At 56.0% G+C, this 25,013-nt stretch overlaps 1 protein-coding gene across 1 annotated transcript; it reads left to right on the plus strand.

The window, feature by feature from the left end:
- Positions 1-735: 735 nt before the first annotated feature.
- KASH5 (KASH domain containing 5) lies at positions 736-20,844 on the plus strand. Its single transcript, XM_045856466.1, has 19 exons — positions 736-778; positions 3,720-3,824; positions 4,322-4,508; positions 4,966-5,030; positions 6,017-6,083; positions 6,325-6,486; positions 6,983-7,100; positions 7,422-7,472; positions 12,601-12,678; positions 12,866-12,922; positions 13,233-13,292; positions 13,948-14,012; positions 14,176-14,263; positions 14,566-14,664; positions 17,411-17,469; positions 19,112-19,157; positions 20,338-20,402; positions 20,484-20,600; positions 20,700-20,844. Exons 1-19 carry the CDS (start codon positions 736-738, stop codon positions 20,842-20,844), a joined length of 1,677 nt encoding a protein of 558 aa, XP_045712422.1.
- The last annotated feature ends 4,169 nt before the right edge of the window (positions 20,845-25,013 follow it).

Raw genomic sequence — 25,013 nt, forward strand, 5'->3', positions numbered from 1 at the left:
ACTGGAAGGGTTGGCAAGCAGGGTGCCCCAGGCAGATACCCAGAGGTGGGAACAGCAAGTGTGATTTGGGGTGGGGAGACAGGCGGGGTCAGGTCATGCAGGGCCTTGGATGCCAAGTCCAGCGTCTGTGCTGGGTCCATAGGGTACTGGGGAACCATGGAAGAACGTTGAGCAGAGGAAGGGCAGGCCAGCTCTGGGGCCCTGTGGGAATGGACTGGAGGCTAGGAGACCAAGCAGGAGGCTGCAGTGAGGGCCCATGGGGAGAGGACGAGGTCAGAGCCTGGGCCATAGGGATGAAGAAAAGGGGACACGGTAGAGTCAGTCAGTCGTTGGGCAGGAAGGACAGGGTTGGGGGGCTTGACAAGCTGTGTGGGTAGGAGTCATAGGTGAAGAGGCATTCATCCCCACCCACTAGCCCCCCCCCTTTGATCTCTGCCACCCACTCCTCAGGTCCCCCTTCTCCCAACCCACACCTCCAATCTATAAAACAGGTCTGAGCGGGAGCTGCTGCGATGGAGACAGGTGGGCAAACAGGTTCTGAGAACCCAGAGCTGCCTGGGGCACAGGTAAGGCAGGACAAGTCCCCACCCTCGGGTGGCTGGTCTGAGAAGGCCGTTCCTCTGCTTGTCCTTTCAGGAGCTCTCAGAGTAGCCGGTCCCTTTTCTGTCCCTCCCAGTGATGAAAGGCAGCTGTTAGCTTTGCCAGCAGCTGTGGTGCAACAAGCGAGCGTGGCCCATGGACCTACCAGAGAGCCCGGCGGGTGGTCCCGCTTCACAAAGTAGGTGGCTGGGCCCCTGGTGACCCCGTGGGAGGATGAGGAAGGAGCAGTGGGTGAACGGGCACCAGGCTGTGACTCCGGGACTTGGGAGAGGTGGCTTGAAGACTCCGCCTCGGTGCAGGGTGGGAGGGAGCCTGCCGTGTGCCCATCTGTCTGGACCTCGTACCCCCTTGGCTCTGGGAGGCCAGAGCAGAAGCCTTTGCAGAGTGGAAGCGGTGTGCCCCCTGCCTGGCACGCCCTTGGCCAGTGACTACAGACTCGCTTCCCTTAACCCTCTGCTGTCTGCCTTTTCACACCTTCTCTCTCCGGCTTTCCCTCTCTTCACAGCACTGACCATCGGCTTGTCTGTCTGCTTGTCTGTATCTCCCCACCCTGACCCCTGCCCCCCAGAGCATGAGCCCCGCCAGGCAGGGTCTGTGTGATTCACTCTGGCATTTCCAGTTCCTGCAGCAGCAGCATCCGACGTGCGAGCCACACATGTAATTTTAAATGTTGTGTGTAGCCATGTTGAAAAGAAATTAAAAAAAGAAACAGACCAAATGAATGGAAATAATAGGTGTTATTTAACCTCATGTACCCACGATAGTATCATATAATCAGTAGAAAAATGAACTAGAGATAATCTCATTTTTTCATGCTGACTCTTCAAGGTCTGGCATGTGCTCTGTACTAATAGAGTATCTCAGTTCACAGTGGCCACAGTTCAGGTGCTTACAAACCACACGTGGTGAGGTGCTGCCCTACGACAATGCCTGACACATAGTAGGGACTCAGATACTGTCCTTGAATTGGCTAGATGCAAACCAAATGCGTGTGAAAGCCATGATGGGGAGGAAGACACTAGGTTCCCCTTTCTGAAACTCATCTGCCAAGTGGGAAACCAATGTGATGGGGAAGGAGGCTCCTGCCCTCGGGGAGAGGTAAGGCCCCTTTCTTAGAGGCCCCCAGCATCCAGCAGCAGCATAGCCTGTGTCTTTTCTCAGGAACCCACTCTTGGACTGGCCTCAGGAGGCTTTCCAGGTAGGAAGGTAGGAGGCAGGCACCTGGGTGTGAGCACCTGAGGGCCTACTGACCGATTGACCGACATCGAAACTTCGCCAGCACCAGCAGAGGGCGTGCAGCCACCAAGGAACCCGCGGGCCAGGGCTGAGCCAGCGAGGAGAGGCTGCTGAAGGAAAGGGAAGGAGGGACACACCCAGGAGAGATGGAGCGAGAGGAAGGCTGGAGCGGGAAGACGGAGACAGCAGAGTGAGGAGGGAGAAGGCTCGGGGCACGGAGAGTCACAGAGAGGAGAGGAGAGGCAAGGAGACAGAGAAGAAAATCGAGGCAAGGAACGTGCAGGCAGAGAAGGAGGACACAGTGGAGAGAGAAATGTGGGGGGAAGATGGAGAGGAAGAGCCAAACAGAACACTAGAGACGGGCAGGCACAGAGACACAGAGAGAAGTGGAGACACCGAGGAAGGAAAGAGGATGGGAGTGGGGGGCACAGTGACGTCTTCCTGCAGGGCCCTGGGAAGAGACTGTAGACACAAGTGGATCCTCGAACCCCTGTAATCTGTAACCCTGTGGTCCTGGGTTGACTCTGTCTTGTGCTCCCTTGCTAAGTGGCCCTGGGCAAGTGACTTTGCTGGGCCTCAGGGCCCTCCTCCGTAACCCTGACTGTGGGTTCCTGCTCCCCTTCCCCAGGAGCATGGGTTCAACCCCAAGGGGGTTAAATTTGAACTCACTACAAAGAGCCCTCGAAGAGTTAGAGGGATGAGAAAGGGCATTCACATGTTGAACAGGTAGCCTTGGGCAATTCCTACCTTTTCTGTGCCTAAGTCTCCTCACCTGTATGGTGGGGCCACTAATAGCAGCCAGCACGGTCCATGCAACACCCTCAGGAGAGGCTGAGTTAATGTCCGATTCTATTACTGAGCTTCCAACACATGCCAGGGTGTCTGCCAGGGCCCTTCCAGATTTTCTCTCATTTTGTTTCTAAGAGGGAGGGAACACCCCACCCATTTTCCACAGGAAGAAACTGAGGCTCGGAAAGGCTGTGTGGCTTGCCCCTTGGGTCTGCCAGACCCTGAAGCCTATGCTCAGCCTGCTGCTACACCCAGCTGTGCAGGGAGTCCTGAAGGTCACTGCCAGCCCTGGGAAAGAGGCTGGGTTGCTCCAGGGGTTCTGGAGGTAGAGGATCTCCTCCCATATCTTGGAGCATTTATTGAGTGCCTACTGTGTGCAGACACCACGAATACAGCAGTGGGCAAGAAGACCCTAGATCACATACAATGTGTGTGTTTGTGTGTGTTCTGCACACACACACAGATCTCATCCTCCCAGCCCTGGAGCAGGGTATTCCTCTGCCCTGCCTCCACTTTACAGATGGGGAAACTGAGGCTCCACAAAGAGAAGCAGCTTGCCCATAGTAGCACAGCTGGGCTCTGAGCTCCTAGTCTTGGACTTCCAGGACGCAAGCTCCGCCTAGGGGTGGTGAGAGGGGAGAGGCCAGCCCACCAAGCCGGCTCCAACCGGAGATGCAGCGGGCAGAATCGATCCAGGCTGCCAGAATGTTATCGGATTGTTCCCAGCTCCTGGGCCCCTTCACCCTCAGCTCCTCCCAGAATCCTCTCCTCTCTGCCCTCCCCCACCTCTAGTTCCCTCTGAGGTGAGCCTGGGAGGCAGGAGAAGCGAGGAGGAAAGGCTGATTGTTCATTGGCTCCTGAGTGGTTTGGACACAAAGCATCAGACAGCAGCAGGGACTTCCTGGTCTGAAAGATGGGGCCCACATCCCCAGGGCGGTGGGCAGAGCGCTGACTCAAAGAGCCTCGTATTGCTGCCCCTACCCTAAGCCTCCTCCTGTTCCCCACCAGCCCCAACTCCAGGCAGCTCTGAGGGAATCCCCCCGCTGCAGAAGCCTGAGTCAGTCCTCTCCTGACTGGCCGTCTTGTCTCCTCAGTGTACCTCTGGGACCAGCCGGAGGAGGGGCTCCTGGGGACACCGCTCAGCTTAGAGGAGCAAATACTTAACTCCACCTTCGAAGCCTGTGACCCCCAGAGGACAGGTGGGAGGGGCGGGATGGGGCCTGTGAGAAACAAGGAATAATAAGGGGCAGCAATGGGGACATTGGGGACTGGGGAGCCATAGAGAGAAGGATGGGCTAGGACCCTTCTTGGAGGACATGGGTGATTGTGGGAAGTTTCAGGAGGGACTACGTAAGGGAACAAAGGCCTTTTGGGCAAGGACAGCAAAGAGAAGAAAATGTGGGGGACATGAAGGGAAGAGGGAGGTGCTTTGGTGCCTGGGAGGTGGAGGGAAGACAGCCACTGTGGGCCGGTGGGGCACAGCGGGTCCTCCTTGGTCCCCCTCTGAGGTGGGGACAACTTGTGAAAAAGGCCAGGTGGAAGAGTGGACTCAGAGGAGGGGAAAGGACTTGCCCAAGTTGCCTCAGTCAGGCTGTGGTGCAGGGGTGCCGCCAGCCCAGCCAGTGAGGTCCTGATGTCCCCAACTGCCACCCTCCCTGCTTGCCCTAAACTCCCTCATGGCATGCTGTGTCCCCAGGCTTTGTGGCTGTGACCCACGTACTGGCCTACCTGGAGGCTGTGACCGGACAGGACCCCCAGGACGTGCGCCTCCGAACACTGGCCTGCAGCCTGGACCCCAATGGGGAGGGCCCTCAGGCCACTGTGGACTTGGACACCTTCCTGGTCGTCATGCGGGACTGGATCGCTGCCTGCCAGCTGGATGGGTGGGTCCCTGTACCTCCACCCTCCCCCGGGAAGACCTAACCTCATAGGTTACTGCAGCCAGCCCCTTTCAGCACAGGGACCTCCTGTGGTTGGAAGGAGGCTGAGGAGGGAAAAAGTAAAGAGGGGGGGTTAGGGGAACAGCAGAGGGTCTAAGAACAAAGAGCCCGGGATGGAGAGGGAAAGGGGGTCCAGGAAACAGAAATAAAAGGGGCTGGAAGGAGGAAAAGGGGGAGGTGCTGGGGGGCTGACAGATACTCCTCAACATCCCTTCTCCAGTCCCAGCCCTTGCCCTCCTGCTTTTCCATCTGGCCCTGGGCGCGTACCATCTGGCTTCACCTTCCTCCCCATCGTGCCTGCTCTCTCACCTAACCTGGCCCCTCCTTCAGCCACCCAGAATCCCCCTGCTGGGTTGGAGGGTGGCTGCAGGGAGCTATAAGCCTCATCCCTTTGATATAGACGATTAGAGCTGGAAGAGGAGACCGCCTTCGAGGGGGCCCTGACCTCCCAGCGACTGCCATCTGGTGAGATTGCTATGTATAGAATGAAGCAGGCGGGCCCAGGGTCAGACTCTGGGGGGACTTCCCACTTGGTAACAGTGGGAGATAGAGTGGGACCTGTGCTCTAGCCTGGAGCTGTGAGTTTGGCTTTCTGGGCACCTCCATGATGGACTCCCCACCTTCCCTGAACTTCGGGGGTTTTATTCCTCTGGGGTTCTTTCCCAAGCCTCCTCCTAATGCCAGCCCTCTTATAGAGCCCCAGGCTGAGGTCCCTTGCTCTCCACACAGCACTCACACACTCACAGACCTGCACTCCTTTCCTGAGGAAATCCCACAGTCTGATGAGTTACCCGCCCTGCCCCCTGCCGTTTGGTTAGTTACTCTGCTCACATGGTACCTTAGACCTCCCACGCAGGAGGCGCTTCACAAACAGGTGTTTGTGTAATATTTCTTCAGCCTGCGAAAACAAATGCAAATAAAATAGAGCTTACTTTTCATTCCTTGAACCTCCTCCCATTGGACTGGAGGGCTGTGAGCAGGGGAGGGGCGGGGCAGCTCTGGGTGGGGAGGGACTGGAAGGGAGGGCCTGGAAGCCAGGTGGCTGGGGAGGAGGCTGTGGCAAGCCGGGTCCAGGAGGATACAAAGGAGCAGGGAGTCAGGGAGGAGGGGGCTGGGCCTAGGCCCCAGTAGACAGTCAGGGTGAAGAGAAGCAGGGGACCCAGGTGGTGTGTGGGGGGTGCTGGGCAGAGAAACAGATGGGGGCAGTTGAATGCTGCCCTGTGTTGGGCCTGGAAAGCACAGGGCTATGTGGGAGACCCAGCCTGAGTTCAGGTGCCAATGAACTGGAGGCTTTTCTGATGTTGGGTGTCAGGACAGCCCTGGGAACAGAAGGGAGCACCCAGAGGAAACGTGAGGGTGGAAGCCAGAGGAGGACCAAGCCCAGAGTCCTGGGTCACCCCAACATCCAGAGTCACTGAGGAGCCCACCTCCCTGGGTCTGTGTCCCTCCAGGAAGCCCAAATGCCGGGGAGCCAGACAACCTGGAGAGCTTCGGAGGCGAAGACCCCAGACCTGAGCTGTACCTATCCTCCAGCCCCTGTCTACCCTGCCCACCCCCGCCCATGCACTCCAGCCTGCCCAGGGCCTGGCTAGGGCTTGGGGTCCTTCGGGAGTGGGTGAGGGACGGGGGCTGTGCCAACAGCTCAGGGAGAACGGCTGTCTCCAGAGGAGCGCATCTCCCTATCACCCTCACCACCTACTGTCCCTGGGGAAAAAATGCTGGGGCTATGGGTGGTGACCCCTGCCCGTCCTGCCCCCAGGCCCGGCACAGCTGACCTGCTGAGCAGCCTGGAGGACCTGGAGCTCAATAACCGCCGGCTGGCCGGAGAGAATGCCAAACTGCAGCGCAGTGTGGAGACGGCTGAGGAGGGGTCCGCGCGCCTCGGGGAGGAGATCTCGGCCCTGCGCAAGCAGCTCCGCAGGTGGGCCGGGCCCACGTCCACCTGTGCCCCGTGTCCCTCCTGGCCACAGCCCCAGCCTCACTCTCTGCACCTCCTGCCCCTTGTCTGTGACCCCCACACCTGTCCCCCTTCTTTTCCTTTTATTTTTCTCTCTTGTTGTGTCCCCTGTGGTTCTTCTCTCTCAGCCTCCAGGGTTCAGCCTTCTCTGTATTCGTCCCTCTGTGATTCTCCATCTCAGCGGCCTGTCTTTCCCTGCACTCTGGCTTCCTCAAGCCCGTCCTGTTCAGTCTCCCACTCTGGAGGACCCTGACCACTCTTGGTCTTTTAGGTAGAAACTTGGTCTCTGTCCCCCATACCCAGCTTTGCCCCTCCTTTTTCCTGAGTCTCTGTCCTGCTCTCTCTGGGTCGCCATCCCCCCAACTCTGAGATTTATCTCTGTTGCTTCCATCTCTCTGGGTGGATCTCCATCTATGGTCTGTCTTCCTCTCCCTCGTGGCCACATGCCCTGCCCCCTCAGTACCCAGCAGGCCCTGCAGCTCGCCAAGGCTGTGGATGAGGAGCTGGAAGACCTGAAGAGCCTGGCCAAGAACCTGGAGGAACAGAACCGCGATCTTCTGGCCCAGGCCCGGCAGACAGTAGGTCTTCCTCCTTCTCCTCCTTCCCGCTCTCTTGGAGTCTGATCAAGAGCCTGACTACGGAATGGGAAGTGGCCCAGGTCCCCCAGGCTTCCACTGTCAGTCCAGGCCCTGCTTGCCTCAGACTTTGAGGCCACATCTGCTTGCCATCCCTCTAATGACAAAGGGGACAGCAGGGGCCATCAGGGCTCCCCAGACCCTTGCCCCAGCCCAGCTCCTCAGTGACCCAGGCCCAAGTTGGTAGGAAGGGGTGGTGGGAAAAACAACATGGGGGCAAGGAAGCCCCCAAAGAAGCCTTTGTCCTCTCTCTGGGGTCACCAGGAAAAGGAGCAGCAGCATCTAGTGGCTGAGCTGGAGACTCTACAGGAGGAGGTGAGCAAGGCCCAGCACCCAGTCCCACCTCTTCCCCAGCACCCCCTGCTGTGCCTCAGGCAGCCCCAGAAGCCTGCGGACCAAACACCCTGCAGTCTGGTGAGGGGGACTCCAGGATCCCAATAATGTGTGAACGTCTCTTAAGGTCACATCACTGTATGTGAGAGCTGCCCCAGTTGGTCAGAGTGTAGGGCGGGGGCAGGCTGCTGGGGCTCACACCGAGGCCACTGACATAAGCATGGGCCCCCTCTCTGTGCCTCAGTGTTCTCACCTATAAAAATGGGCAAAATGATAGAATCTCCCTCCTTGGGTCGTGTGAGGTTTACATGAGGGATGCTTGTAAAGGCACAAGGCTGGACACGTGGGAGGTGCTCACTAACAGTTAGTGTTGTTCATATATTAGTGTTTTTTTATGGTAGAAAGAACGCAGGCCTTGAAGGGAGCCCTGAGTTCAAATCCCATCTCTGCCACTTACACGACAGACAACCTTTAGGCGCATGGCTGCCCCTTCCCAAGCCTCGGTTTTATTTTCTCAGATCGGGGAGAAGGCTGTCGGTTCACCAGAGTTATTATGGGAATTACATGACTGCTTTTAGCCCAGGGCCCAGCACATAACATGACCAGACCAGTTCGACCTCACGTCTGATTCAAGCCACATTCCATCTGAAGCCAGAATCGTCATCTGAGCTAATTCTGGGTCCACCTAGTCCTTTTAGGTGGAAATTAAAACTCATCATTTGATGATGAAGCTTGTCACTGTCCCCCCACAAGGTGGCATCTAAGTTGCTGGAGACTCGGGCAGCACCTTAGTGCTCCAGGAGGCGGCGGCCCTTGCTCAACATCTGTTCTCTCCGCCGGCTGCAGGATTGATGTTCGCGGTCCCATCTGGCGCCGGGCCTTAGTCACCACCATGCGGTCCCTCGCTGGGAGGCTGGCATTGCCTTCCGGTCTCTGGATGTACAGTCCTCACTGCATCTGCTGCCGACGGCCCCCCAAAGGCCGTGGGGGCGCTCACTCAGCCCCTTGTCTGCCCTTCTAGAGGTGCAGAGAAGCTTGAGCTGCTTTGCTGACTCTGTGGCCACAGGAGCTTCTCTGGGCCTCAACCCCTCAACCCCTCAACCCCTCACAGGGCTATTTCTGTTCTGTCGCTCGCATGCCTTGCTGGTTCCGTGACTGAGCTGGGAAAAAGGCCTCTCAAATGCTCAGATGCCCCAGGGGTTCTGTGACTCCAGTGCATCCATTCTTGCCCCCTCTGGGCTAAGCCTGGGCATGGGGTGGCTCAGGGCCTGTGTTCTCTCCGTTGCTCTCTGCTTCAGCTCTCCTACAGCGCTCCCCCACCCTCAGGATCTCTGCCCAAGTCAGGCAGTGATACTGACCCTGCCTGACACGCCCCCCCACCCCACCCAATCGTTGTCCTCTATCTGCACATGGCTCCTGTATTTAAATCTAAACATTTTCTACCATTGTTTTCTGGATCTTCCATCAAAATTGCCTCCCCTGGGGCTGTGGGGATCTCGCTGCAGCTGTGAGGCATGGGATACGGGCAGGATGTGACTGTTCCTTCCAGAACTTCTTTTTAAGAACAAGGAGAGATTTCCCCTAAAGCCCTTGGCAGAATCTCTGTCTTATGTCTCTTTGGCCAAAGTTGCAAATGATTAGAGCCAAACAAACCAGTCTCTGGCATGGGTAACACAGCCCGTGATGGGTCTGGGATGCTGATTAATGAAAGGTTCTGAAGCTCTCTGGGCTGGTTTGGCAGCTCTGCGGCTTGTTTGTCTGTCTGGAGCCTCGTGATCACAGGTGGCTACAACAGCTCCTGACTTCATGTTCTCATTTAGAACAGGACAGAGGGCCAAGGGGACCCAGCAAATGCACCTCTCTCAGCCCTCTCTTTCCATCAGACCTCTCTGACCTCTCACTGGTGGAACTGGATCACGTGACAGCCCCCCACCCCAGCTGCCAGGGAGGCTGGGAGAATATCCTCAGCTTCTGGAGGGGCAGGATGGCCGCTGGGTTAGGCAACCTGCCCTGTCTCCTGAATCCACTGAGATTGCCATCTTGATTCACCCCTGGGGCTGGGGCTGGGACCCACCTGCCCATGTGGAGAAAGGACCTCCAGTGAAAGCAGAAGAAGGAATAAGCAGGTGAATGGCAACCAGCGGTCTCTGCATCTTCGCAGCCCAGAAGGCTTACTGCCAGGTCAAGTGCCTTGAGCTGCGCCTGGGACATCCTAGGCGCTCAATAACTAGAGCTATTCTTGGATCCCTCCCCTCCACCTTTCCCCTCACTGGCAGCTGCCTACAGAGCATCTATAGATCGAGTTCTCAAGTTACCGGAGAATAATGCTGGAGTAAGGGACACTCAGACACTCAGCTTTCCTACGGAGAACCTACGGAGCAGGGCTCAGGTTACTGCAGAAGCGGCTGAGTAACCAGGTTCCCTGCTGCTAGCCCAGGATCCAGCCTGCAAATCCCGACCAGGTGGGCAGATGTTGACACAGCATTCCTGGCCCGTCCTTCCTCCGCCCTTCACCTGGCGGTCCAGGCCTGCTGAGACTTGAGAGTGAGGGAGCTCAGCTGATGGACGACTCGCAGCCCTAGGGCTAGAGAAAAGGAGGAGGGCACCAGGACATGGCAAAGGAAGTCGATTGCCTTCATGGCCAGAAATGCTTTCCCCTGTGACTGCCCCACATGGAAATTCAGTGCAATTCACTAGGTTGTTGGTGCTCAGAAACTCTAGAATGGAATTTGGGCTATTTTATTCTCAGTCCTGTTTTGTAGCTTGCCCTGCCCTCTGCCCTCTCCCGGTCCACTGGCCCCCTCGTTTTTTTCCATTAATTCTTGAGGATTCAGCCCCAGCCCTGGCTCCTCAGGAAGCCCCTCATCAGGGCTCCCAAGGGCCCAGACCCTAATCATCAGAGTCCTCCTCACACATTATCAGTTTCTGTGTTGGTCTCTACCTCCAGTGATGAGCTTGGAGCAAGGAATGAAGCTGGTTCCCCATTCCCACCTAAGGCTTCACCTGGCTCATAGGAGTGTCTGGGGCTTACAAGCACAGGATTTGGAATTAGAGTTTTGAGTCCACTTACCATGTGACCTTGGGCAAGTTTCTTAACCCCTCTGACCCTCAATTTCCTCTATAAAATAGAGGATGATGTCAGTAAAAATATTGTTGGGATGGCCAGACATCACGTTCTTCCTGAATGTCGCAGTATGACAGGAACAAGGTCTATCCAGGAACAGTCCAACCATTGTTAATATATAAGAACAGTTTGCGTGACATCGATGTGACCTGGCAGCCAAGGAGAGCAGACTGGAATGCACATTTATGAACAACGATGACATCACTGTACTTGTCAGTGGGGGCTGTAGACACTGTTGAGTGAGCATGTGTACTGTGTGGCTGTCGCATTCAAAATGACTGAGTAGAGCAACAAATCTCTATCAAATTTTGCATTAAGCTTGAATATTCCTCCATGGAAAGTATTCAGATGATTCAGAAAGCCGTAGCTATGGGCAAATGGTGATTGGTAGCTTCGTCACGACAATGCGCCAGCTTGTGCATCACAACTTGTGCAGAGTTCTTTGGCAAAACAAAATCACCCAGGTGACTCAGCTCCCTATAGCCCAGATTTGGCACCCTGCAACTTCTGGCTTTTCCCAGAACTAAATCACCTTGCAAAGGGAAGAGATTTCAAACCCTCCATGAGATTCAGGAAAATACAACAGGGCAACTGATGGTGATTTGGGAGAACTGTGTGAGACCCCAAGGTGCCTACTTGGAAGGGGACTGAGGTGTCATTGTCCTATGCACAGCATTTCTTGTATCTTGTATCTTCTTCAATAGATGTCCCAATTTTTCATATTAACATGGCTGGTAACCTTCTGGACAGAGCTGGTATAGCAGCAGCCCATGAAATCTGCCAGCCAGCAAGTTGAACAAGAGTCTGGAAAAGGCCCTGGATCTATCCGCCAGTTTGCAGGAAATAATAAAGATGCGGGGACATGGTCAGCATCACCATAGGGAAGGAGAACCCTGTAAACGAGACCCAGATGCACCAGTGCTGCCAGACGGCCTGGCTTCTTCCACAGAAGAAGGGCCCAGAGAAGTGCCAGGACTGGAAGGTGGGGGGTCACTGTCATAAAGAGAATGGAGACATTTCAACCCAAAGCCTGCCGACCCTCTTTCAAACACACTCAATGTGAAACATTTGTGAGACAAGCAAAATAGAAGAAGAATGCACATTGGCTGTGAGATGTGAGATAATGCTAAGGAATTGTTGTTCATTTTGTTAAGTGTAACAAGGGTAGGAATTGTGGTTTTGCTAAAGGAAAGGCCCTTAAGTAGAAGATTAAAATGCTGGAATAATTATATGTAAAATAATATGTTTGGGATTTCCTTTCAAATAAGCTGGTTACGCCAAAAGCTTGGTGTTTGTCAGCCACTGGTTTTTGTTTTTTTTTTAGGTTATATTTACTTATTTTTAGAGAGAAGGGAAGGGAGGGAGAAAGAGAGGGAGACAATCGTCAATGTGAGGTTGTGTCTCTTGCGCCCCCTACTGGGGACCTGGCCTGCAACCCAGGCACATGCCCTGACTGGGAACTGAACCAGTGACCCTTTGCTTGGCAGGCCGGCACTCAATCCACTGAGCCACACCAGCCAGGGCTGTCAGGCACTATTCTAATGCTTTGTGCTCTGAACATGTATTTGTACTAATTACCACTTGTAGACTTGGGGCAAGTCGCTCAACCTTTCTGTGCCTGAGTTGCTTTTATCTTTAAAATACGGTATAAAAATACTAAAATAAAATAGGGGGTAAGAACTGAGTTAACATGTGCAAGGTGCTCAGTAAATGTTAGCAATTAGCTCATTTAATCCTCGCAGCAAACCCATGAAGTAGGTCCTGTCTTCTCCCCACTTTGACAGATGGGGGGGATGGCCTGACTGAGTCCCAGAGAAATCAAAGCTGGAATTCCGTAGCACAGTCGGAGGGATTCCGTGGGATAAAACACAGAGTGCTTAGCATGAGGCCTGATGCACATCAGGTGTCAGCAAAGGTTGGCCGTGAGCATCAGCGTCACCATCACCATTTGCTGAAGCGAATGTGACTCCCTATTCCTCCCTCCAGAATGGGAAGCTGCTGGCCGAGCGGGACAGAGTGAAGAGGCGGACTGAGGAGCTGGCCATGGAGAAGGACTCTTTGAAGGTACCACCCCCACCCACAGTGCCTTGACAGCTTTCCACCACCCCCAGGGCCATTTTTACCCTCTCCAGTTCCAGCCACTGAGGCCTGGAGAGCCGGGAACTTCAGGAGTGGGCAGGCCTGGGGAGAGCAGGGCCGAGGAGGGTCCCCAGAGGCAGGAGAGATAACAGACAGGCTCCTTCCCTGGCAGCGGCAGCTTTGTGAGTGTGAACACCTCATTTGCCAACGAGAAGCTGACCTCTCTGAGGTGAGGGGACTGGGGTGGGGGTGACATTTGTTTCCACGTGAGCCTGCCCATCTCCTACCCCGAGTCTGGAAAGGGAAGCCCTGCCTGGCTCTGATCCTTGGCTAAGCAAGCAGCCCGGAGAGGTCAGAGAGTTCTCCTGAGGTCATGAGCATGACCCTGCGGGGTCTTGAAGCCCACTGCTGTCTCTCAGCCCCAGCCCTGCCCCCAAGCTCACCCTGCCCAGCCCCCACACACACCCCACGCCCTCACCCATAGCCTCAGTGTCTCTGTGGGGCTGGACCCAGCCTCAGTCGGCTTTGGGCTTTCCCAGCGCACTTGCCACGCAGAGAGCCTGGCCAAGACCTTGGAAGAGTACAGAACAACAACCCAGGTAACCCGGGCTCCCCGCCCACCCTCGGAGGCCCCCTGCTGGCCTGGGTCTCCTTGCTTCTCTCCTGCCTCTTCCAAGATTTACTGCCTCTTTCTGCCTCTCCACCTTGTCTCAGGTCCCATCTCGCTTCCGTCCCCACTGTTTGACGGGTGTCCCTCTCTCTTTCCACCTTTTTCCCTGTCTTCCCTTTCTCTCTCACTCTGCTTTCTGTCCTCCATGGGTGTCTTTTCACCGCATTGCCCCTCCTTATGTCTTTGCACATCTGCCTGGTTTATTTAGGTTCTTGTCTCAGCTCCTCTCTGGACCTAGCCTGTCTCCCAGGGTGACACCTCTCTCTGTCCCTGGTTTTTAGGAGTCTCTCATACATCAAGTGTCTTTTGTCTGTCTGCGAATGTGTCCATCCATGATTTGTCAGTCTGTGTGTCTCCATATCTGCCCTCCTTTGCTTAATTGTACTGGTCAGTAGGTTACCTTCTGGGTTCCCTGCTGTTCTGTCTCTCTTTGGCCTCTCATATTTCTTCCCCACTTCCCTTGGCAATATGTATCTGGAGAAGCCATAAGAAGTCAGGGGATGGAATTGACCTTGGAAGAGGAGCCTGGGGTGGAGGTTGGGAAAGAGTGGAAAGCCAGGTGTCTCTTACTGTCTGCTTCGCAGGAACTGAGGCTGGAAATCTCACACCTAGAGGAGCAGCTGAGTCAGATCCACAAGGGGCCAGATGAGTGAGTGGAACACGAGGGGGGAGGAGGAGGCAGGAGGAAAGCCCGAGAGCAGGGGCCCCCCAGCCTCCAGCCCCACGGTGGGCAGGGTGGCGACCGCAGCGTGGGCCCACCTACAGGCGGCGGGTAGGCACACAGGCCTTCCCCCTCCTGCCTGTGTGGCCAGGCCGCCCAAAGGGACGCAGGCAAGAAGAGAGGACTGGGCCAAGCTGCTGCCCCCGTCGCTGGGCATGGAGATCCAGGCCCTTTGGCAGGTGCGCCTGGTGCCCCCGGGACACCCCAGCCCACATGAAGCTGCAACTCTGACCCAGCCCGCACTCTCACCCTGCCCTGTCTCTCCTCAGGATGGTCTGTCCTGACCTCGTCCCTAATCCAGTTCTTGGTCCTGGCACCAAACCCTCCCTGGGTCCTGCCCACACCTGCTCCCCAGTCCAGCCTCATACCAGCTCCCTTCCTCCTCCCGTCCTCGCGCCTCAGCCCGCCTCCATCCCCACCCCTGACCTGCCTTCTGCCCTAGTCTGACCCTCCTTGACCTCGGAAACCACTTTTCTCCCAGCAACGAGAAGAGGCAGCCGCTGATCTCTCCAGCCCCCTGTGCGGGGTGTGGCAGTGGCAGGAGGGCGTCAGTGAGAGCGACGAGGAGGCTGAGGGACAGGTGAGCTTGGGAGGGGCGCTGAGGCCGGTGGCGTCCAGAGAGGGGGCAAGAGCCTGGGGCTCCAAGTGCCTGTGCCGTCCCTCATTCAATGGGCAAACGCTGATGGAGGGACCCCTGAGGCACCCGAAGCCCAAGCCAGCTGGAACTCCAGCCCTGCCCCCCAGGGGCTGGCCTGCTGGGGTGACAGCCAGAAGTGAAGAAGGCAGACACTCAGATTCCTGGTGGTGGTTATTATTGTTGTTTTGGACACACTGTCAGAAATCACCTTATTTAAAATGGTGTTATACACGGTTACACAATAGTCAAGGGGTGTGAAATACAGAACAGAGAATACAGTCAGTAATACTGTAATAACTACGTTTGGTGCCAGGTGGGTACTGGAAATATTGGAGCGGGGGTGGGGGGAACATGCTGTAAAGTATACAGTTGTCTGACCACTCTGCCGTGCGCCTGCAGCCAATGCAAAGTGACATTGAAAGCTCCCTGACCGGTGTGGCTCAGTGGCTTGGGCATCGTCCCCGCAAAGCAAAAGGTTGCTGGTTCGATTCCCAGTCAGAGCACACACCTGGGTTGCGGATTCGGTCCCTGGTCGGGGTGCGTGCAAGAAGCAGCTGATTGATGTTTCTCCCATATTGTTGCTTATCTCCCTCTTTTTCCCTCCCTTCTCTCTCTAAACATAAGTAAATACAACCTTTAAAAAATAATAATATTGAAAGTAAATTGTAATTGAAAAAGGTTTTAAGTGAAGTGACTAAATCCTAAAAAAGGAAAAATAAAATAAAATAAATGGAATGGTCCTGCAGTGGGGAGTGAACTGTGCTCCCTGACCCTGTGAAGACACGGTATGCATTTGCCTTAGCAGCCCACTGTGGAGCCCCAAACTCAGCAATAGCCATTGTTTTATGACTTCTGTAACTACCTGAACAATAATACTACATCACTCAAATAACTGAGAAAACTCAGCTTTAATGTCCACAACTAAAAAGTGAGATTTTGTTCTATCAGCGCCAGAAGAATTTTTTTAAAGAAAATTTGGCTAATAGCTCTGTAAACAACTTACTGTCATGAAATCTAACTGCTTCAAACCTGTTTGCTGTTCTTAAGGGAGACGCACTTCTCTGCTCACACTCTCCCTGGGCTGAGAGAAGCCTCTGTGTTTTTCTTTGACGTGATCGCTGTTAAATTCTCACGTGCCTCTCCCAGCTTCTCTGTGAGGTAGGCTTCCTCATCCCTCACCATTCTCCTGGGAAACTGAGACTCAGAGACAGATCCCACGTCCGCTGTCAAGGGCACCGCTGCATCTCTCAAAGGAAACGAGCTTCTGCTGCGAGCTCTCTCTCAGACACCCCACCCAGGGGAAGACTGGCCTGGCCTCAGGGTGCCCCCCGCCCTGGGTCCTGGGGGCCGCGTGGACTCGCTCAGGCCCCAGGCCCCTTAGCGTGCAAGGCGTGGTGGAGATCTCACAAACAGGCCATCGCAATGCCGGAGGGAGGACGAGTGTGCTGGAGGGGGGGTGGCCCCCGGGGGAGCCGGACAAGGTGGTACCCGGGTCACAGGGAGACTGACACTTGAGTTGATCTTGAAGTAGAGAGAAGTTAAGCGGGGTGAGGAAAGCACGCCTTCCAGGGGGTGGGAGCAGTGTGCGTGGCAGTAGCGTGAAACTGCAGAATATGCGTGGGGAGGAGCCAGCAGTTGGGGTGACTGGTGAGAGAGGAGGCCCCGGGGATGGACCATGAAAGGAACTCCCTGGCAACCAGGCTGAGAGGTTGTGCTTTTCTCCATTGAGCCAGAGGAGGCTCTGAGCAGGGAGGGGCAGGGGCAGCTCTGAATGCAGAAGGATCCCTCGGGAGCCAGCCACATGGGGACTGAGCGGGGAGGCCAGGCGGGAGGCTGATGCAATGGTCCAGAGGGGGAGGATGGAGCCTGAGCCAGGCCAGGGCCTTTGGATGGAGGAGAAGGGCTGGGCAGAGAGAATCCGAGTGGGGGAGATGGGGCCACAGAGAGGTGGGCTGGTGTCTGGGGTGACAAAAGTGGATGGAAGAGGGGAATGCTGAGCTTATTTTGTGATGTTATAAGGTGAGGGACGTGGTGAGGGGTGGAGGCTGCCCGGGGCAATGGGTATGCAAAGGTGGAGCTCAGAGATGTGTTTAGAGAACAGTGTCCAGTTGGTTGAAGCCATAGGATGAGATGTGTCCGGAGAAAACAGAGAGACCTTGGTCCTGAGGGAGAGCACGTGGTCGAGCTATCCCAAGTGCAGGAACCTGGGAGGAAAATGGGGCCTGAAAGGGGAACACTGAGCCCCTTCTGGGCGCAAGTGAGAAGTGTGGGGGGCCTGGACTCTTGGGCCCTGGAGAAGGAAGGGGCTTGGTGGGGTCCAGAGTGCTTCCATTTCTGGCTTCTGCTCCTGGGGTGATGACAGAGCTGCGCCCAAGTGGGGGGTGGGCAAGAGGAAAGCAGGCTTTTGTTCATTAAAGATTCTATTATCTATTTTAGACAGAGGGGAAGAGAGGAAGAGTGGGAGAGAAACATCAGTGTGTGGTTGCCTCTTGTGCTCCCCCTGCTGGGGAGCTGGCCCGACACCCAGGCATGTGCCCTGACTGGGAATCGAACCTGCAACCCTTTGGTTTACAGGCTGTTACGCAATCTACTGAGCCACAGCAGCCAGGGAAGGCAAGTTTTTTAAGAAGATGGTGAGTTCTTGAAGTGTTGCAGCACGGGAAACCTAACCTTTCTTTTTCCCCCACAGAGAAACTTCCAGGGAGAGCCAGCATACTGTCAGGAAGGAAGGAAGGGGCAGACGATGTGGTAAGAAGCCTCTTGCTCCCAGAGCCCAATCAGGTGACACCCGATTCTCAGAGGGATGGAGTACAGGAACTAGACGAGCCCTGACAGAGCCTCGCATCACTCACTCATTCATTCATTCATTCATTCGTGCTGAGGCAAACCCGGGTCTGTGGACCAGGATGAGTCAGACCCAGCCCTGCCCTGGACTAGGGGGAACCAACCCTGGTCCAGATAATTCCAGCAGGACATTGGGCAACTGACCCCACCTGGGGTGGAGGGAGAGGGACACCTGGGGAGGCGACATCTGAATGGAGTCCTGTAGGAGTAGTATTCATGTAGGAGACTCTTAGGTAAAAGAATCCAGTTGTCAGGCAGATGGGACAGCTCAGTCACTAGGCCTGTCTCACTGAACACATCTCTCTAAGGCCTCCAGGGATAAATGGGCCCCAGACTGGACCCCTGGAGAGCACGCAGCAGTGAGTGGGGAGATCATGAGAGGTCTGGAATCAGACACTTTGGTTCCCGTCCCCACTCAGTCTTTTTGTGCAAGAGACGGTGGGAGCACTCAGCAGAATGCCTCGGAGCTCCCGCCCTCCCCATGACTGTTCCGGGGCTCATGTGCAGGCCTCTGAGGAGAGAGAGAGAGAGAGAGAGAGAGCGCTGGATGGCTGTGCCCGCCCTCCTGGGGGCCCTGGCCTCGAGGCCTCCAGTTTCCTGTGGTGCCACCCTCTCCTCGTCCCGCTCTCAGACTCCTGGCTGCAGCTGCTAATGAGGCTGCCTGCCACTCTAATTGGGCCTGTCTGGGGAAGCTGACGTTGGGTGGGACAGGGGCTCCGGAGCTGTGACCTCCCCTCAGTCACCACGAAATGGAAGGGGGAAGGGGCCTAGCAGCAGCAGCGGGGCATGGGCTGCACAACTGAGTGTCGGGGGCAGGATGACCCACACCTGGGAAAGCCGGGGGAGACGGAGGCGGTAAGATCCTGCGACCCTGGAAGTGGCTTGAACCCTGAGAGGGTCTGGATTCCTTTTGGGGTGCTATTTCAGGAAACAGATATAACAGATATATCCTGGGGCGGGGGGGTTTGCTCTGAAACTGGAGGGCTGAATCCCTTGTCCCCAAGGAAGGTGATGGCTGGTAGTGTGGACATCTGGGTCTCCCAGGGGCATCTGGCTGGGCAGCTTGAGGCCTGTACCCCTAAAGAGGCATTTCAGGGGCTCAGGCAGCTGTGACCCCAGGAGGGGCAGAGGCTGGGAGCTCACGCCCTTAAAAGAGATTATTTAGAATGGGGATGGCGCTCACACAGTTGGGTTCAGGAGACCCAGTCCTGAAAATGACCCAGTAAAACCGACACTCACTGAGAATGGCGTGACCCAGCAGGCAGGACCCAGCAGGCAGGGTCTCCTCAGCCCTGGTCTGACTGGTGTTTGGGGAGCAAGAGGGGAAGCCTCAGCTCCTGGCTGCATCAGCTAGCGGAACAGCAGCTGAGAAAGCCGGTGAAATGAAGAGAGCCTCTTGCCCTTTCTGAGGTCACAGGCTCTGGGTCCACCCACGGTGGCCATTCCTCTTTAAGACCCCAGCTTTCAAGGTTACCCTGAGCCCCTCAGCGGGCAAAGGGGGCCAGGCCCAGGGAGGGTGCTCACAGGGAATTTGTTGTCGCCCCAGGTTGCCCAGAAGAGAGGAAGAGGAGGATGCAGAGACCCGGGCCATGGTAGGCAGTCCCCGCACCCCTCCCCACTCCAGGCCCTTGGAGGGGACTGATGTCATCACAACCCCTCCCCAGCTCCCACCCACACCCCCACTTCCCCGGAGCAGGCAGAAAAATCGTTGGAGATAACAAGGCCCTCTCTGTAGCTAATGAGAGCGGATGGTGCTGTGGGCGGGTGGCCGGCAGGCCAGTGGGCGGCCAGAATGTTCCCAGGGGACCCGCCCCCCTCCCAAGCACACACCGGGCTTCAGCAGCCACGCCACCAGCCTCACAAATGTGGCTACACCCCCAGATTGCGAAATGCACACGCACATGCGCCCACACACAGGAAGGGACCCGGCCCTCCCCAGCCGGCCTCCGAACCTCCTAGGGGCACAGCACCCGCTGCCCAGCCCCACACACGGGCTCCTTGGCTTCTCTAAGAGGCAGGCGGCCATCCCCATTCTCAGGAAAGGGAGGGAAGGAGGTGCGGTGCGGTGCGGGGCCTGCCGTCCTCGCCGAGGGTGTGAGAGCCAGAATGAGTGTGGGGTTCTGTTCTGGCCCCCGGGGCCCTGCCGGTCACACCGTCCAAGATGGCCTCTCTGAGCAGCCTGACCCCAAAGCCCACCGCCTCCCCGCCACCCCGCCCCACCCCTTCCAGGAAGACTGGGCCAGTGTGGTGATGACCTTCCCCGGCTCTCAGTGGGGCGGAGGGTGAAGGAGCATGTCCTAGAGGCCCAGGCCTGACACAGTGCCTGCACGCATCAGGTGGCAGTGGGGACAGTGGTGCCTGAGACTGGTGTGCTGTCACTGTTTATTACGGTGTTGTTGCGGCCACTGGACTCTTCCAGAGCCCAGCGGAAGTGGAGATGACTGGACCAAGCAGCTCGCACAGTTCCCAAGCCCCCACTGTGTGCCAGGCGCTGCTCTGGGCCCCTCTCGCTCTTTTGGTTTTTACCTGCGTTCACTTAGTCAGCCTCCACTTCAGGCCTGGGAGGTGGGCACTGCCAGCGTCCCTGTCCACCGGGGGGTGGGGGGGACATGCCACATGGAGACACAGACAAGCTGGCAGAGCTGGGACCCCCAGCCCATGTTTCAGGGAAGCTCACCTAGTGAGCCATTCACTGTGTGCCACCCCCTTCCGTGGGGTCCCTTCTGTCCAGGACCCAGTGTCTCAAGTTTGTCATCTCCTTTGTCCTCCCAGGCTGATCTCTCCAACCCTCTGAGAGACCCTCACCCTCGACACTTTCCAAGAAACCCTCCTGAGAGGTAGCAGGACCCACAGGGACTGGGAAGGGACTTGGGGACAAAGTCCAGCGTGATCGCCCAACCCTCCTTTCCGTCCAGCAGCCCTGCCCCGCCAGACCTGCGCCAGGCCCTGGTGCCTGTGGAGAAGAAGCTGGTACCTGTCAGGAGGCCGGTCTGGGGCCAGCTCTGCCTGTGCCCCCTGCACCCCCAGCGGCTCAGGTGAGCCCAGCGCGTCACCAGAGAGAAGGTGGTGGTCAGACATCAGGCCGCCCAGGCTCCCCTGGGCCCCACGCTAAGCACCGTCCTACCTCCCCACAGGGTCGCTCGGCACCCACTGATCCCGGCACCCGTCCTGGCCCTCCTGCTGCTGCTGCTGCTGCTCTCCCTCCTGCTGCTCGGCCAGTCCCCGCCCCCCACCTGGCCGCACCTCCAGCTCTGCTACCTGCGGCCACCTCCTGTGTGAGCCCTGCGCCCACCCCTCAGAGCCACGTCTAATCCAGTGGGTTCCTCGGCTCGGTTTGCTGTTCTGCTATTGCGGTGCCACCGTCATCTGGGATTGTTCCCCCAGTGCCCACCTGAACACCAGATGCAGTGTTTCCGGATCCACACCCCGTGTGGTGGGGTCTTTATGTGAAGTCTCTTGGTTTTTTAATGTTAGCAACTGCATTTCTCTTTTCTTTCTTTCTAAAATTTTATTTATTGGTGTTAGAGAGGGAGGAAAGGAAAGAGAAACATCGATTTGTTGTTCCATTTATTGATGCATTCATTAGTGGTTCTCATATGAGCCCTGACTGGGAATTGAACCCACAACCTTGGTGTATGGGGATGACACTCTAACCAACTGAGCTACTGGCCAGGGCAGCAGCTACCTACATTTCTTAACAGTAATGAAACATGCCCAGGGACGGAGTGAGTGCTAGGGGTTTGTATTCTTCACAAAACAAGCCTGGGACAGCAGTAGGCCCACGGCTCAGTCTCCCCGCCGCGGGGGGGGGGAGGGCGTCCTGTGATTCTCTGTGGTGGTCCTGGCCATCCCCTTGTGCCCAGGGATAGCAGGCACTGGGGCTTCGTTCGTCACCTCTGCAGGGGGAAGGGGACCAACAGGTCCATTCTTCTTTATGAAACAAAGCAGCAGCCTCCCCAGAGCCAGCAGCAGACCCGTGTTTCTTCCATCTCATCGGCCAGACTGCCTGGCGGTGAGGGCAGTGGGGCGCCTCTCCCGCCAGGAAGACGGAGGAAGAGACGTGGGCCTGGCATCTGGCGCAGATGTCCACTGCGGTGCAAGTGGCCCCGGGGGAAGTGGGCTGGCATGCCTTTGCTCGCTCCACAGACACTTAGTGACCATCGGTGTACCACAGCCAGACCTCAGAAGGTAGAGCTGTAGCACAAGAGGCCCTCCAGTGCCAGGCCGAGGGGCGTTCCTTTTCCCCATGGGCGATCGGAGTTTGGGGAGGTTTTATTGCTTGTTTGTGGTTATGTGCATTTTACCTGAGGTATAACTTACATTCAAATAAATGGACACATTGAAATATCAGCTGGATGAAATGTTTGCATGTGGGGAAGACCCCGAAACACCGGGAATTTATTTATAAAAATTCTGTCTTACATGTCTATTCTTACATGTCTAAACTTCAGTCACCTTCAAAGTACTCTCCATTTGAGATGATGCACCTATTGAGACATTTTCCCTACTGCTCAAAACATCAATTTGGATGTCTTTTAGTGCTTCTGCCGTTTTTTGCTTCACTTCTTCCACATTGACAAAATGTTTCCCTTTGAGGACTTTTTTCATCTGGGAAAAAAAAAAGTCCCTTGGGGTGAGATCAGGTGAATGGGGCAGTGGGGCACAGTGGTCATGCCATCTTGCTGAACCCCCAGTGTGGTGTGGGCAGGTGCACTTGTAAGTCGCCCATCATGAAATGGGGAAATACATTTACAATCTTAAAAAAAATCACTGAAGCCAAATGCAGCCTCTCACAACAACACCAGCTGGTATGCTGATACAAATGAGTTCCTAGAACACTCACCTAGAAGGGGAAGCCTGTACTACAAGCAGCCTGCCCTCCAGAAGATAATTCTGTTCCCTCCCCCCATATGTGTACACTTATGAAACCAACCCAACCCGGTCAAGATGTAGAACAGTTTCAGCACCACTGAGCCACCCTTGGGAGAGTTTTCAGCAAAGCAGGGACACAGTCACACCTATATGAAGACAGGCAGTGATAGAGGTAGCTGCAGGCTCTGTGGGAGCCCCCAAAAGGCACCTGACTCAGCCTGGGAGGCTAGAGATTTCTTCCCAGATAAGTAACATCTGCGTTTACTCTTTTTTTTTTTTAAGATTTATTTATTTTTAGACAGGAAGAAAGAGAGAGAGAGAGAGAAACATCAATGTGTGGTTGCTGGGGGCCGTGGCCTGCAACCCAGGCATGTGCCCTGGCCGGGAATCAAACCTGCAACACTTTGGTTCACAACCCGAGCGTTTACTCTTGAAAGGTGGCTACGGTTGGTTACAGTGAGCAGGGGCTGAGGGGGATGTCTCAGGGAGGAAACAAAGCATGTGTGAAGACCAGGTGGCGGGAAAGCGCCTGTGTGTGGAGAGCCATAGGCAGCATCATGTTGCTAGGATTTTTAAAAAATCCCACGAAGGGTTTTGAATACCAGCCTGAACTTTACTTTTAAGCGCCCGAGATAGGGCTGTGAGCAGAGAAGGGACAGAATCAACCCAGAGTGGGAAAGAGACCTTCTGAGCCTGCAGAGGGAGGGGGTGAACAGTGGAGTGAGGCCCGGGGGCGGGGGGTGAGGAGGAGGCTGGGGCTGTGGCCTGGGTGCAAGAGGGTGAGGGCTGAGCGGGGCCAGGCAGGAGGGTGGGAAGAAGGGAAGGGTGGGGAGAGGCAGGGCAGGGAGGATGGAGTCGAGGACTGCCAGGCTGTGAAGGGGGACGGAGAGGGAAACCCAAGGACAGCACTGACCCGGTGACTGGTAGACTGTGGAGCCGTTGCCAAGGTGGGGCACCCATGAGAAGGGGCTCATTTGGGATGGGGCAAGTGTCAGGGTCCCAAGAGGTGGCCGGAGCCCTGTGCTCCGAGCTCTCCATCCGGAAATGTGACACTTGGGCAGAGATCTAGGGAGGAAACAGAGTACGGGAAGGGTACAGGCCACTACCCCGCTGCCAGGCCCTCTCGCACAGTGTCTGGGAGATCGTGGGGCATGTGGCAACCACTCGTGAGACTTCGGGTCCACCTCTCCATCAGAGTAATGGAAAAGTTTAGACTTTGAAGTTGCACAGATTTTGGGTTCCAGTTATCCTTCTGCCCTGTTAGCGCTGGCAACTTGGGGAAACTACTTCTGACTTTCAGAGTCTTGTTATCTTTTTTTGTAAATTTTGCCAACTCTGGATGACTTTGAGGAATGCACTTCTTCATTATTCAGTGTTTCAACAACGTCGAAACCAGCCCACCTCAAGGCCTAAGGGGTCCACCTTCCAGAAACGCAGGTTGAGGGAGAGCTTGTCAAACACCAAAAGCCCGCCCCCTTCCCGCCCCTTCCCGCTCCTTCCCGCTGGTGGCCACGCCCGGCCCCACCCTCTTCTCTGCAGCAATCAGAGTGTGGTCCGCTGGAAAGCACCCTGGGCTTGAAGTTCAGAGCCCTCAGCGTCTGGGAAGGAGGAGGTTGCCATAGCCACCATCCAGGGGCAGGGCTTGAGGGCTGATGAGTGGAGAGACAAGAGATTCTGCTAGGCTACTAGCCCCACCCCTTGCCTCCAGAAGTCTGACTTCTGGTCCCCCCACTCCTCTCTTCCTGCCCCATCCTGCCCCTCCGACGGTCTCCCGCGAGAAACCTCTGAAGAAGCTGCTGAAGGCAGCTGCCGGAGAAGGGAAAACCCTTTTCTAATAAAAGCGTTGGCTTCATGCGGGGTGCTGTGCTGATGTCCTCTCAGAGTTATCTGGTTGAATCCTCAGATGAGGAAAAGGAAGTCCAGAGGTCAAGTCCTTTCCAACACCACGCGGCTAGGTTTGGGGGAACCTGGCCTTCAGTGGCAGGTGCATCTCATGCCAGAGTCCCTGATCTGCCCACCGCGCCCAGAGAGAAGTCAGGGCAAGAGAATGAAAATGGCGAGATTCAGAGAAAATTGAGATCCGGAAGAGAGTGAGGAGACCCAAAGGGAGAAAGAAAGGAAGGCACGAAGGAGTCAGGCAGCGGGGTGGGAAAGTACATGGAAGAAAGAGTTTTAGAGGCAGCAAGAAGAGCAGAGAGCGGAGATAGAGGTCTCCAGGAAGGTGGGAGAGAGAAGTACAGAGACTCAGAGAAGGGGGCAGAGACTCAGAGGACAGAGACCTGACAGATAAGAAAACCTGAGAGAATGGGACAGAAACCCAGAGAGGGCAGAGACTCGGGGCTGGGGGGAAGCAGAGTCGCAGGGGATGGGGAGGGACACAGGCACGGAGTGAGAGGTGGGGACAGATCAGGAGCAGGGGCGGGGATAGAGCAGAGTTCGAGAGATAGCTGTACACCAATAATGAATGGTGGGGAATGACTTTTCTTTAAGGAGAGAAAAGGGGACTGAGGAGTGAGACGCCAGTGTAACCGGTGCTGGGCCCGCCCCCTACACACACACACACACACACACACACA

The sequence above is a fragment of the Phyllostomus hastatus genome, unplaced genomic scaffold, assembly GCF_019186645.2.
Source record: "Phyllostomus hastatus isolate PE091 unplaced genomic scaffold, TTU_PhHast_1.1 phas_scaffold_1224, whole genome shotgun sequence".
In the NCBI taxonomy this organism is placed as follows: domain Eukaryota; kingdom Metazoa; phylum Chordata; class Mammalia; order Chiroptera; family Phyllostomidae; genus Phyllostomus; species Phyllostomus hastatus.

What these genes read in the sequence shown, in the direction of transcription:
- KASH5 (XM_045856466.1), top strand. Translation starts at nt 736, where the DNA reads ATGGACCTACCAGAGAGCCCGGCGGGTGGTCCCGCTTCACAAA. An exon ending in AGTACAGAACAACAACCCAG is followed by an intron (nt 13,293 to 13,947) that starts GTAACCCGGGCT and finishes TCTGCTTCGCAG; the next exon opens with GAACTGAGGCTGGAAATCTC. An exon ending in ATCCACAAGGGGCCAGATGA is followed by an intron (nt 14,013 to 14,175) that starts GTGAGTGGAACA and finishes CTGTGTGGCCAG; the next exon opens with GCCGCCCAAAGGGACGCAGG.